Source organism: Dendrobates tinctorius, unplaced genomic scaffold, assembly GCF_039654945.1.
Source record: "Dendrobates tinctorius isolate UK_male_01 unplaced genomic scaffold, ASM3965494v1 ptg000063l, whole genome shotgun sequence".
NCBI lineage: Eukaryota > Metazoa > Chordata > Amphibia > Anura > Dendrobatidae > Dendrobates > Dendrobates tinctorius.
The window spans coordinates 9,419,396-9,433,164 of record NW_027361731.1 but is presented as its reverse complement, the minus strand read 5'-3'; the positions used below and the strand labels follow the sequence as shown (position 1 = coordinate 9,433,164).

General features: G+C 42.9%; 1 protein-coding gene across 2 annotated transcripts; it reads left to right on the top strand.

The window, feature by feature from the left end:
- Window positions 1-298: 298 nt before the first annotated feature.
- On the top strand, window positions 299-9,136 carry LOC141094253 (uncharacterized). 2 transcript variants are annotated; one of them, XM_073580073.1, is made up of 7 exons: window positions 299-425; window positions 1,379-1,523; window positions 1,653-1,832; window positions 1,916-2,039; window positions 2,123-2,220; window positions 2,419-2,509; window positions 7,642-9,136. In XM_073580073.1, the coding sequence occupies exons 2-7, from the start codon at window positions 1,446-1,448 to the stop codon at window positions 9,057-9,059; spliced, it is 1,989 nt and encodes a 662-aa protein (XP_073436174.1). In that variant the 5' UTR covers window positions 299-425; window positions 1,379-1,445; the 3' UTR covers window positions 9,060-9,136. The 2 variants fall into 2 exon arrangements, with proteins under 2 accessions (XP_073436174.1, XP_073436173.1); XM_073580072.1 differs by having other exon boundaries at window positions 7,639-9,136.
- The last annotated feature ends 4,633 nt before the right edge of the window (window positions 9,137-13,769 follow it).

The window sequence follows — 13,769 nt, the reverse complement described above, 5'->3', positions numbered from 1 at the left end:
AAAGCATTGGTACTGAGATGTGGTCTGTGGTCCCCACCTGCAGAACCACTCCTTTATTGAGGGTGTCTAGGTAATTGCCAATAATTAACCATCTGTTGTCTATTCCATTTGCACAACAGCATGTGAAACTGATTGTCAATCAGTGTGGCTTCCTAAGTGGATAGTTTGATTTCACAGAAGTTTGATTTACTTGGAGTTATATTCTGTTGTTTAAGTGTTCCCTTTATTTTTTGAGCAGTGTATATATATGTTTGATTTTATTATTTAATTTGCATTCTTTCTTTCCATTGTTAGTACACTGCTGAAGGCCACTGTTTGACTGAAATGTCTGGATGTTGTTCTACAGTTTTGACTGCGTTCAATTACCTCATATCTTCAAAAGTTGAGCGCCAAGTTTCTTTATCACAGAACCCATTATTAGGCATGTAAGTATCGTAGTATCTAGGCCGCCCCATACTATCGAGTACTTGGGGGCGAGGGGGCATTCAGCCAGACTCTGTCCCACCTTCTGAGATGCCATGTTTGCTTTTGGCAGCAGCAAGTGGTGAAACTGCCAGGGTTTTTGTTGCAGCCGCACCTGTGCCGTCCCTGTGGTGTATATCTATGTTCTGGGGCCCAAAAGAGTTAAAAAAAAATCTTAAACAATAATTTGTGTGAAAAAAATAAAATGTGTCTTCTGCTTTTTCCATTTTTTTTTTTTTTCTTTTTACAAGAATTGTTGGAGCCAATTTTCTTCAGAAACATTTTAACATATGCTTTTTTTGTGGTGTTTTTTTTGTAATGTAGTAAAGTCTAAGGCGAGAAATAAACCCCATAAATCACTGTACATGGAGACTTTGGGATCAGATCATTTCTGTCCTTGGTGTTTGTGGGAACAAAAAATCTTTTATATAAGCCTCAAACTTCTGTGTGTGAATCAGAGCTGAGATCTAACATGATAGAAGATTCCAGTGCGGGGAAGACGGGAAACATTCATATAGACGGCCGGTGGGGATGGAGTCAGTGACGGACTCTGGACAAATATGTTTCTAGAGCCGTAGTAGAAGATGAAGATGTCGTCCTCATCATGAAGTAGTTATTCCTCATGTCACGTGTAATGAATATCTCCTGCAGTATTGCTAATGCCGATTCCAGTGTCGGTAAATGAGACGAGAATTAGCGTTATGGAAGATGAGTCTATGAGGAACGTATTCAGCTGCCGACTCCGAGGAGGAAACTGCTTGTTGTCTGTGGCCTAAATATATAGGTTTTATTAGTAGATGTAAAGAAGAAACTAAATACTGTAAAATAATAAATCTCCTCATATGTTTCCCTTATTATCTCCAGTACTTGTATTATTACACAGGATTTTTTACATTGTCTCATCTTCTCATTCAAGTCTCTAGAATCGGATCCTCAATGAAGATCTTCTACATAAGAGAATTTTCCTGATTTACCCATCAAGGATGGATATGGACAGAGACAAGATAGCGGAGAGGATATTACATCTCACCCTAGAGATCCTCTTCCGGCTTACTGGAGAGGTGAGAGATTCTGATGACGTCACATTACATCATTCTTATCTATGGGAATAACAGATGGACAGAACAGGAGAGGTGAGGACTCTGGAAATGTCTGTAGTGAGATTTATTAATGTGTCTCTCCATAACCAGGATTACACAGTAGTGAAGAAGAACTCTAGTGAGAGCTGTCAGGACCCTGTGTCTGAGGGATGGGGAAGACCCCTGAGCCCAATCACGGGGCCTCCACCTCACCCCCTGATACATGAGGACATCAATGACCAGAAGATCCTAGAACTCACCTACAAGATGATTGAGCTGCTGACTGGAGAGGTGACACAGCTGGGAATGCTGGGACATTATACAGTAACGCTATGAAGGGATCGGGGGGATGACGGTATCATTGTATGTGTCAGGTTCCTTTAAGGTGTCAGGATGTTGCTGTCTATTTCTCCGTGGAGGAGTGGGAGTATTTAGAAGGACACAAAGATGTATACAAGGACGTCATGATGGAGGTTCCCCAGCCCCTCACATCATCAGGTAATAGACAGGACTAAATACACACGGCCTATAATTATCTGTATGTAAAGAACGAATTCAGTCCCTGTATGTGTTTCCTCCAGATCTATCCAGTAAGAGGACAACACCAGAGAGATGTCCCCATCCTCTTTTTCCACAGGACTGTAAACAAGAAGATCTCGATGTTCCTCAGGATCATCAGGTAGATGGAGAGAAGGTGTCATGAGATCTCCCCTATGATGTGTAGACGGCTGTGAAGGTTTTGTGCTCAGTCTTGTTTTATCCACCAGTATTATATGTTTTATTCTTGTGTAATGAGAGCGGTGGAGATGGCAGGATTAGAGCTGATCATAGATGTGACTTCTCCATCTGTCTGTGACTTTTACAATATTTGTTTTAGGGTGAAGATCTGACCAATATTAATACTACAGAGACATATGTGAGGGGTGATGAGCGGTGTAAAGAGGAGATTCCCACATATGACTACCCAGGTGAGTAATAACCACTAAATACAGAGAAGTCACAGATTCTTCTCGGTCATCAGCTATGGCTGCTTCATCGGTGTAGTCCGGCCGTATTACCATGATCACCATTTTGCCTCTAGACCACAACATTCTCCTTCACTCAAAACTGTTCAAATTACTTTGTGCATTGAAAGCCCTTTTATATAGAACTTGGAGGATCCATCTACCCCCTGGTATTAGAAGATGCTGACCATTACCTGCCCAGTTCTGTAAACTACAAAGTAAAATGACAGCGTATGTAGAATGTGCTTACAAGTTAGAAAATTACTTGAAGAAAAGTATTATGATGGGTCTGTAAGAGAAAGCGGAGGGTAATGATGCTGTTGGCTTCCTAGATCCTGAGATCTTGTTGGATGAATCTTCCTTCTCTCCCTTCTGTGCTGCTGAATGTGCTCATATGGTCCCTACAAGACCAGGTCCAGTCTTTCTGGCCAAACTTCACTTTTATGATCGACAACATTAAATGTGCAGTGAGGCCAAGTGTGAATTTCTGCACAATAACAACAGAGTTTCCCTTTATCCTGACTTTTCAATTTGTATTAAAGCTAACTAATTTAAGGAGAATTGTGATAATCTACAGGACAAACATTACCCCTGTGCCATGATATATCTCTAAACTGTGCGAGGCTGATGGCTGTAATATACATTTATTCACCCCTGCAGGAGATGTGTTGGCATGGCTCCAGCCCTGGTTTCATGGATTCACTCCACGTCATAAATGACATTATGTTTTCAATTCTTAGGAATTCAGATTACTGCACAATCTCTCCTGAACTGGGGAGCAATGTTATTTTCTCTAATCTTCTGGTCAGGATTCATAGTAGCTCCAATGGTCCACCATTAATGAATGCAACTCCGGTTTACTGTTGGGAGTTCTCCCCTCATACATACGTTGTTGATGGGGATGTGACTTTTTCTTTATTCTATGTCTTTTTTTACCTGTTCATTCTGTATGATAGTGTGATTGTGTTGGGTTTGTCCTGCGTCACTTATGTGAGTCTGTAACTCCCTGATAGTCCTGGTGATGAAACCCGTCTTGTAGTTGTTGTTTAACTGAAAACTACAAATAAAGATTAATGAGATTCTCGTGCTCTGGGGCGGGGCTTCTGGAGGGGCTGTGGGCGTGGCTGTGGCTGAGGCTTTAAGTGGTGCTCTGCTTATATATTCATCTGTATTGGCTTATGACAGGTCTTGGCAGGTCCCTCAGTGACCTGCCCCCCATGTTTACATAATGCATATAATAGTGTTGATCATCTATCTCTTACTTATAGATGCTACTGCGCAGGCGCCGCCATCGCCGGTGACATTTTGCTGGATGTATTTTTTTTTCTAAGCTTCACAATAGCCACAATATTATAGGCATGATCAACAATAATATCAATGCTATTATATGTATTATGTAACAGTGGGGGGCAGGTCAGTGATGGATCAGTGACACGTCATAAGCCAATACAGATGAATATGTATTCAGAGCACCACATAAAGCCCCGCCCACAGCCCCGCCCCGAAGCACGAGAATCTCATTAACTGAAAGCTACAAATACAGATTCAACAATAACCACAAGACGGATTTCATCACCAGGTATCATTGTAATCAGTATAACGGCGCCGACCTGACAGTGTCTGTAGGTTAGGCTGGCTTCACATTAGCGCTTTTTAAGCGCACGCACGGCCGGGGGTAGCTCCGCCCCCGAGCCGGCTCTCTGCCCGGCGTGCCCGCCCCTTGCTTGTAGCGCCGCCTCCTAGCGCACAGCGGCGCCTGCGATCGGTGCACCCTATCTTTAGCATAGGGTGCGCAGGCCGTGCGCTAGTTGCGCTTTGACCTGCGCTGCGCACTTTTGACGGTGCGCCGTGCGCGCCAAAATCCGAAAAGTTTGATTTTGGCGCGCACGGCGCACCGTCAAAAGTGCGCAGCGCAGGTCAAAGCGCAACTAGCGCACGGCCTGCGCACGATCTGCGCACTCTATGCTAAAGATAGGGTGCGCCGATCGCAGGCGCCGCTGTGCGCTAGGAGGCGACGCTACAAGCAAGGGGCGGGCACGCCGGGCAGAGAGCCGGCTCGGGGGCGGAGCTACCCCCGGCCGTGCGTGCGCTTAAAAAGCGCTAATGTGAAACCAGCCTCACTGTGCACAATCCTGCTGACAGGTTCCCTTTAAGACATCTCAGCTCTGCACTATTATACACAGTTCTCTTTAACTGCCCAATATTTCTTCTTGAAACTCATTTGACAGAAAATATTGGCCCTTACGATAGTTTAGATTGTGAAATCACCGAGACCCATGTGCTAATTACCCCAGAGAGGTCTCACCACTAGTTGCTCATTTATTACTGATGAAGACTGTGGAGTTTGATCATTTCAGTAGATGTTATTGTCTATAGTCACAGTTTTTGACTACAGTAGTTAGTGTCCAAAATACTCTGATTTATCCTCTTCCTGGAGCCAGTTTTGTGTTCCTAATCGGGTCCCATTTTTAAAATCTGACGTGTGTCACTTTATGTGGTGATAACTTTGGAATTCTTCACAAAGGATAATAGAAAACAAATGGATGTTATAAATTATTTTCCAACTTCGCACAATACCCTATATACGATTGTACACTTCTGTCTGGGCACATGGCAGTGTTCAGATGGGAAGGAGCGCCATTTAGCTATTTGACTGCAGATCTAGCTGGAATAGTTTGCAGACACTGGGTAATCTGGCAGCTCAGAAGACGCCCACCATGTACATACTTGGCACTATCTTCTCTGGTTTCCATATCCCAAGGATTGCCTTGCTCATCGCCCTTTAACACCCTTACATGGATCTGGACCTACACAGGGACCCCTAGGCTTGGACCATGGTGTTACCTGCTATTCTGTGCTTTTAGATGGCAAGAAGAATAGTCAGGTAGCTGGGTCAGAGCCAGAAGGACAGAATACAGAATCAGAAGACACAAGAGTAGTCAGTAAACGGGCCACGGTCAAATACACAAGCCGCGAGCTGAGCACAGAGGATTGAACCAGAGGAGAACAACGCTGTATCTGGCAGATTCCGGCCATATGATTTGAGCTTTAGTAGGGTGTGGTACTTTCCTATTGGCTGAAGTAGGGAGCAGATTACTCCAGCTGGACCCCAGGAACAGATCCCAGATGAGATTGGACACACCTTATGCATGAGCCCTAATATAACCACATGACAGAAAACCAGAATAGTCGAAATCCCCATAAAGTGATTCCACTTTATAAATTAATTCACTGAGGGTTATAATCTGTACACACATGGTCAAAATTGTTGGTTCCCCTCATTTAATGACAGAAAAACCCACAATCGTCACAGAATTAACTTGAATCTGACAAAAGTAATAATAAATAAAAATTCTATGAAAAATGAACAAATGAAAGTCAGACACAACCATGCTTCCACAGAATTTTTTAAAAATAAAACCTATAAAATAGGCCTGGACAGAAATGATGGTACCCCTGAAAATAATGTGACAAAAGGGACATGTTAAATCAGAGGTCAAACTGCATTCCTCAAGGGCTGCAAACAGGTCATGTTTTCAGGATTTCCTTGTATTGCCCAGGTGGTAATTTAATCGCCTGCACCTTGTGCAGTGCTAAGGAAATCTTGAAAACACGCATGGTTTGCAGCCCTTGAGGAATGCAGTTTGAGACCTCCGTGTTAAATCGCGGTATGTCCACTAATTAGCATCACAGGGGTACCAAAAATTTTGACCACGAGTGTAGGAGTAGTAAATATTTTGTCTTCACTGCCACTTTCCAGAAATTAACACGCAGTGGATGTTGGAGAGTGAAAATTACACATTTGCCATTTTATTACCCAACACATAGTGCCCAGATTGTGCTCCAGAAGACACACACCACAAATTAAAGGGAATCTGTCACCTACTTTTGGCGGACGCTGAAAACGAGGTTGGTCCGACTGCGCATGCGCCGGTTAACTAAGCCCCGGAACACAGAAAAATACTTCCGGGGCTTAGTTAACCCGCGCATGCGCAGTCAGGCTTTTCGGCTTTGCCCGCAGTTGGGCAAAGCATACTCCGTGTGCGCTAGCCAAGAATGCTGAGCGCACCCGCAAAAAATGGCGGACACCTACTCCTATTCCTCAAAAAACTGTGGATGGCGGCCAAGGATGGGGAGGCGGCACACATCGGGAACACCTGCCCATCGGACTGACCTCGTTTTCAGCGCCCGCCAAAAGTAGGTGACAGATTCCCTTTAAGTGAGTTCTTCTCACTATAATATTGCTAAACTAGCTAAAGAGCCCGGCGTTGCCCGGGAATACTAACTAACTGTGGTTAGTAATAACCAATTATAATGATTATATTCCATCCCATAGTCCCATGCCCAAATACCCATCATACACATCCACCATCCCTTAGTCCCGTGCCCATATACCCATCATACATATCCACCATCCCATAGTCCCGTGCCCATATACCCATCATACATATCCTCCATCCCATAGTCCCGTGCCCATATACCCATTATGACATCATCGTTCCCGTGGCAACCATTATGACATAATCTAAGCCATTGCAACCTATTATGACATCAGCGTCATCATGGCAACCATTATGACATCATAATGAGGGCCGGGGCTGATACACACACAGACACACACACACACACACACTCAGCTTTATATATTGCTATACACAGGGATCCTAAATGTTGTTTGAGCAGACTCAGAAGTGAGAGCTTTTTTTTGCTGGATTGATTTGTAGAAACCCTGTTGCTTTTCAACTGCCTTTGAGCCAGTAGTAGTGTGGGATCCTCTGTTTTTCCATTGACAGATGATGGACCTGAGTGGGGACTTGTTTTTTGTGAGATGAGAATTGGTATTATTTTCGCCTACATAATATTGATTGTTTTTTTTTTATTCGATATTTGGGAGGCAGAATGAACAAACAATTGAACACCACACACTACTGGTTCATCCAACAAGGTTTTCTATTAGAATGTGAACTGTCATTGTCTCGGTAAATAAAGTTTTTTACATAGCTTGCCATATTTATGGACAGTTTAAGTAGAAATGTTCAAAAATATAAAACTCAAGGATATTTTATTAAAAAAATAATTGTTTTTTATCTTAGCAGATGACTGTACCAGAACATCAGAGGGACTGCTGACCTCTTTAATTTTTAAATGTGATGATCTTCAGATCCTACAACATACAACTGGAGTGATTGCTGTTACTCCAGATATACCATCATCCATTTACATCAAAGATCTGTCATCTGATCCTATGAAACAGGTCCTGTCTTCTGATTCATTACCAACTACTAAGGAAAATCAAAGTCACAAAATAAGCATTAAAAAACAAACTGCTCCTAAAGCAAAGAAGTCATTTTCCTGTTCAGAATGTGGGAAATGTTTTGCACATAAATCAGGTTGTGTTAAGCACCAGAGAACCCACACAGGGGAGAAGCCTTTTTCATGTTCAGAATGTGAGAAATCTTTTCACCAAAAAGCGCTTCTTGTTAGTCACCAGAGAACCCACACGGGGGAGAAGCCTTTTTCATGTTCAGAATGTGGGAAATGTTTTACACATAAATCAGATTGTATTATACACCAGAGAACCCACACAGGGGAGAAGCCTTTTTCATGTTCAGAATGTGGGAAAAGTTTTGCACATAAATCAGATTGTGTTAAGCACCAGAGAACTCACACAGGGGAGAAACCTTTTTCATGTTCAGAATGTGATAAATCTTTTAATCGGAAAGCATATCTTGTTAGTCACCAGAGAACTCACACAGGGGAGAAGCCTTTTTCCTGTTCAGAATGTGATAAATCTTTTAATCGGAAAGCATGTCTTGTTAGTCACCAGAGAACCCACACAGGGGAGAAGCCTTTTTCATGTTCGGAATGTGGGAAATGTTTTACACAAAAATCACATTTTGTTGATCACCAGAGAATTCACACAGGAGCGAAACCTTATTCATGTTCAGAATGTGGGAAATGGTTTAACACTAAATCAGGTTGTGTTAAGCACCAGAGAACTCACACAGGGGAGAAACCTTATTCATGTTCAGAATGTGGGAAATGTTTTGCACGTAAATCACATTTGGTTAGACACCAGAGAATTCACAAAGGGGAGAAGCCTTTTTCCTGTTCAGAATGTGGGAAATATTTTACAGATAAATCAGCTTGTGTTAAGCACCAGAAAACCCACACAGGGGAAAAGCCTTTTTCATGTTCAGAATGTGGGAAATGTTTTACACATAAATTCGCTTGCATTATGCACCAGAGAACCCACACAGGGGAGAAGCCTTTTTCATGTTCAGAATGTGGGAAATGTTTTACACATAAATCAGCTTGTATTATACACCAGAGGACCCACACAGGGGAGAAGCCTTTTTCATGTTCAGAATGTGGGAAATGTTTTACACATAAAACAGCTTGTATTTTACACCAAAGAACCCACACAGGGAAAAAGCCTTTTTCCTGTTCAGAATGTGAGAAATGTTTTACCCGGAAATCACTTCTTGTTAGTCACCAGAGAACTCACACATAGGAGAAGCCTTTTTCATTTTCTTAATGTGGGAAATATTTTACTTGGAAATCAACTGTTAATAAACATCAGAGATGTCACATAGAGGAGAAGCCTTTTTTATGTTCATAATGTTGGAATAGTTTTAACCATAATTAGATCTTAAATGGGTTGGCTCTTGTCATTCCTCATGTTTGCTGACAAAAGGATGAAGCTAAACTTTATTCCAAATGTAAAACTATACCCATAATTCACCCCCTGAAGGTTAGTCAGAAGGTCACTAATAGATTAAACATATACCCCACGTCTCAGTATATAGGGTGAGGTGACGGATTCACACTCACTCTCCAAGCCTCTCATTTCTACCGATTTTGTCGTCCTCACCAAAGGCGATTCATCAGGAGACTTTATTTAATATTGATTAGACAAAAAAAACTAAAGTCATGTATCATGTGTGGTGTGACTGGTGGTCGCGTGGTTAATGGGAGGTATATGTCACAGGGATGGATGTTCCCTGCGATGCAACCCAGAGATTTTGTCTTTAGTGCACATGAGTCCGGGTTGCTGGTAACTATGAGATTGGGAGGGTCTGGCTACCCATATTACCTCACCTCTGGGTGAGGGTGCTGACTGTACCCCTGTTTTCCTTCAGGACCTGCAGTGAGGTCATGACCATGTGACCAGCCCATGGGATCCATACCTAACCTGTGGGTGTGGTTACAGCCTACATAATGGAGGTTGTGCTTTAGCACATAGTCTGAGACTTGAGAAGTAGACGGCCTCCTGTGTGTATGGCTCAAGATAGAGCCTCCGGGCTGGACATTGCCCTAGCCTGAGTGCTCAAAGGGCCTGAGGGAACAAAGCCCAGCTAAGAACTGTTGGTGTTGCTTGTGCCTGCTGTGAAAATCTGTTACCTTGTGTTGTTGCTTTGGGGTTTATGGAGCAAATAAACCCACACAGACTCTTTTAAAGAAGCCCACCTGTTTTTCCTCCTGCTGCACCTAAGTGAGGACAAATCCTTATACATGATATCCAAAACAGTTAGAAACCTAGCCATATATAGGGAGACCCCAGACTTCAAATTATATACTTCGTAAGTTTATAAGCCACTCCAGTGGCGGTCAGTTAGGAATAGAAAGTATGTGAAAATGCAGTATAATTATTGTACTTTTCCTCCTATAGGGACTGCCCTAGTTTGGTATTGTAACAGGTGTCAAATAATACAGGCAAATTGTCCTAGACTAGACTCCGTTTTCAGACCACCCAATATATACCACTCAGGGAAAACTTACCTGCTCCGAAGATCATTAGCAGCTTGTAACTAATGGCCATGCTGCGGTCTGTCAGGGAATGAGTGCAATATCATTATAAAGACTAGGGATATGTTCAACCATAATGTCTGGGAGATCTGTGCATTTATTTAGTATGAATATGGAAATTATCTCTGGAAGTTATGTCTTCCCTGAGTGGTATATGCTGTATTTTCACATACTATCTATTCTTGACACTGGAGTGGCTTATAAACTTATGAAGTATATAGTTTGAAGTCTTGGGTCTGCCAATATGTGGCTCGTTTTCTGACTGTTTCGGATAACATGATACATAATTTTGGAGTTCTCTTTAGGCTTTTTCGCTTGGAATATGGGTCAATATTGTATATCCTTCCTCCTCGCCCCTTAATGGGGGTGGTCTTTGTTGTCCTTTCTCATTCTCGTGTCCTCTACCAGAGGCCTGGGAGTTTGAGGGTTCTGCTCAGGATCTTAGTTGTTCCCAGTATTGCGCTTTTCTGCACAGAAAGCTCAGATGTTGCTCCTGGGATCTGTTGTAGCCATTCTTCCAACTTAGGGGTCACTGCTCCAAGTGCTCCTATCACCACTGGAAACACTGCTGCCTTCACTTTCCGCATCTTCTCCAGTTCTCCTTTGAGGTCCTGGTATTTCTCCAGCTTCTCATATTCCTTCTTCCTGATGTTGCTGTCACTTGGCACTGCCACATCTATTATCATTGCTGTCTTCTGATCCTTGTCTACTATGACAATGTCTGGTTGGTTAGCCAACACCTGCTTATCTGCCTGGATCTTGAAGGCCCACATGATTTTAGCTCTTTAATTTTCCATCACTTTTTCTGCTGTCTCTCACCTGGACTTAGGGGGAATTAGCCCATATGCTGCACAGATGTTCCTGTATACAATTCCCGTTACTTGGTTGTGGCATTCAGTATACGCTCTTCCTGCATGCATTTTGCATCCTGACACTATGTGTTGGATGGTTTCCGAGGTTTCTTTCCATAGTCTGCACCTTGGGTCTTGTCTTGTGTGGTAGATTTCTGCTTCTATGAATCTTGTACTTAGCGCTTGCTCTTGTGTCGCTATGATTAGTGCCTCTGTGCTGTCTCGGAGTGCAGCTTTCTCCAGCCATTGGTGGGATTTCTCCATGTCAGCCACTTCCATTATCTGTCGATTGTACATCCCATGCAGCGGCTTGTCTTTCCATGGTGCTTCATGTTCCTGTTCTTCCTTCCAGAACTGTTGTTGCTGCCTTAGGCCGGGGTCACACTGGCGAGGAATACGGGAGAGTGAGAGGCGCAAAAAGCACGCATTAGACACGGACAAATGATTCTCTATGGGGTCACTCGCACCAGCCGTATATTTCTCCTCAGTATCCTACGCTCCGTGCCACTCGCAGCATGCTGCAATTGTCAGCGTACTACGCCCGTAATACGCCAATGCAAGTCTATGGGTGCGCAAAAAATACGGATTACACACGGACCACACGTGTGACTTGCGAGAAATACGCACCAGGTGTCTTTTAGCAAAGCCGGCAATTCAGTGCGCTATACAGTAAACTCACACTGACAGTTTTAATAAAGAAATGAAAGAATAGATATACACACATAGAATACATATATATATATATATGCATTCTATGTGTGTATATCTATTCTTTCCTTTCTTTATTAAAACTGTCATAGGGCTCCATTATATGTCCATTTTGCAAGCCTGTGAGAAAATCTCACCATACGGATGCCATACGGATTACATACGGATGCTGACATGCGCAAAATACGGGACCACACCTTGATTACGGATGACATACGGAGCACTGTTTAGGGGTCTGTCATCCGTATTATGCATGTAAAATACTGACCGCATTTTGCGCAGGTTAGTGTGACTCCAGCCTTAGGCTTTCTCTCAGCATCTCATCTTCTGGCGCCATTCTTCTGATGTATTCCTAGATATGCCTTGTTTCATCCATGATGGTGGCTTGGACGCTTATCAAGCCTCGACGACCCTCCTTTCTGTTGGTATACAATCTTTGGGTGCTAGACTTAGGGTGGAGACCTCCATGCATAGTGAGGAGCTTTTGTGTCTTCACATCTGCAGCTTCCATCTCTTATTTTGGCCAGCACACTATGCCAGCAGGGTATCTGATAACTGGCAGGGCATATGTATTGATGGCGCGGATTTTATTCTTCCCATTGAGCTGGTTCTTCAGGACCTGTCTTATCCTTTGATGGTATTTGGATGTTGCTGCATTCCTTGCCTCTTCATCAAGCTTACCATATCCCTGTGGGATGCCGAGGTACTTGTAGCATGTCTGTACATCTGCTATATGCCCTGCTAGTAATTCCACTCCATCGGTCTTGACTACCTTGCCTCTCTTTATTACCAGTAGGGTATCTACTGGCCCAATCATCACATTTGACAGGTACCGCGCCCCCTGCCAGGCCAGCTGGCTTGCAGATGTGGGGTTTGAGGAAGCTTCCTTCGTGATTTCATAGGAGTTGAATTTATATTCCTGAACCTTGTATTTATTTGATTTTGATACGGCTTTATATCCCAGCATTGTATTTATTGGCTACAGTGATCCCCACATTATATCCTATCAGTAGGATTGTGATTTTATAGGAGACTTATAACACATCGGTCTCATTGTACGGGCATATTATCTATATGGCCGTGTTACAACATCAGTGGGTGTAAAGCGGATGTTTTATACGCTTGTTAAAAAGAAGCAAAGACACGGGATTGTAAAAGTTTAAAAGATTTTATTGTAATAAATACATCTCAAAAACACTTCAATAATATAAAAATTCATACAGAATAATATAGAAAGTATCATTAAATACTGCTCAAATACAGTCCAATAATTTAAAATCCGTACAGAATGATATAAAAAGCATCACAAGTAAATTAACATACAGCTTTGCCCTTCATACAAAATAAATATTTAAAACAGTACATCGTCTACATTGTGAGTCACATGGACTGTAGTATCGGTAGAGACCATTTTTTAGGTAGCAGCGTTCCTCGCGTGGTACCTAATGACGGGGAGTGCAGAGAATGAATTGCACGGGGCGAGGGGACTAGCTTCTGCGGCGTAGATACACCCTCGCTGCGATTGAATACTCCAATATTTTTTTATTTCTCACAATGCCCCGTTGCTGTACGACGATGCGCTTCTGAGTTTCTGCGTCACAATTACGCGGGTAGTCCAGAACTAGATCTTTCAGACTGCTAAAATTAATAGATTGAGAGTTACCAACATTTAGCTTTATTCCCGTCACTTTTAAGACCGTTTGCCCCGTGTTGAGTTTGTAGCTGTATGTTTTGGGGCCGGCAGAAGCAAATTGTGTGATGTATGTGCCGTCGGGTATTTCACTCGTCAATTCACCCAGGTAATTGCCTAAAGGCGGTTGCCACTCACCTTCCCTACGCAGAAAAATAACTGAATC

What these genes read in the sequence shown, in the direction of transcription:
- LOC141094253 (XM_073580072.1), top strand. Translation starts at nt 1,446, where the DNA reads ATGGATATGGACAGAGACAAGATAGCGGAGAGGATATTACATCTCACC. An exon ending in TCTTCCGGCTTACTGGAGAG is followed by an intron (nt 1,524 to 1,652) that starts GTGAGAGATTCT and finishes CTCCATAACCAG; the next exon opens with GATTACACAGTAGTGAAGAA. An exon ending in TTGAGCTGCTGACTGGAGAG is followed by an intron (nt 1,833 to 1,915) that starts GTGACACAGCTG and finishes TGTATGTGTCAG; the next exon opens with GTTCCTTTAAGGTGTCAGGA.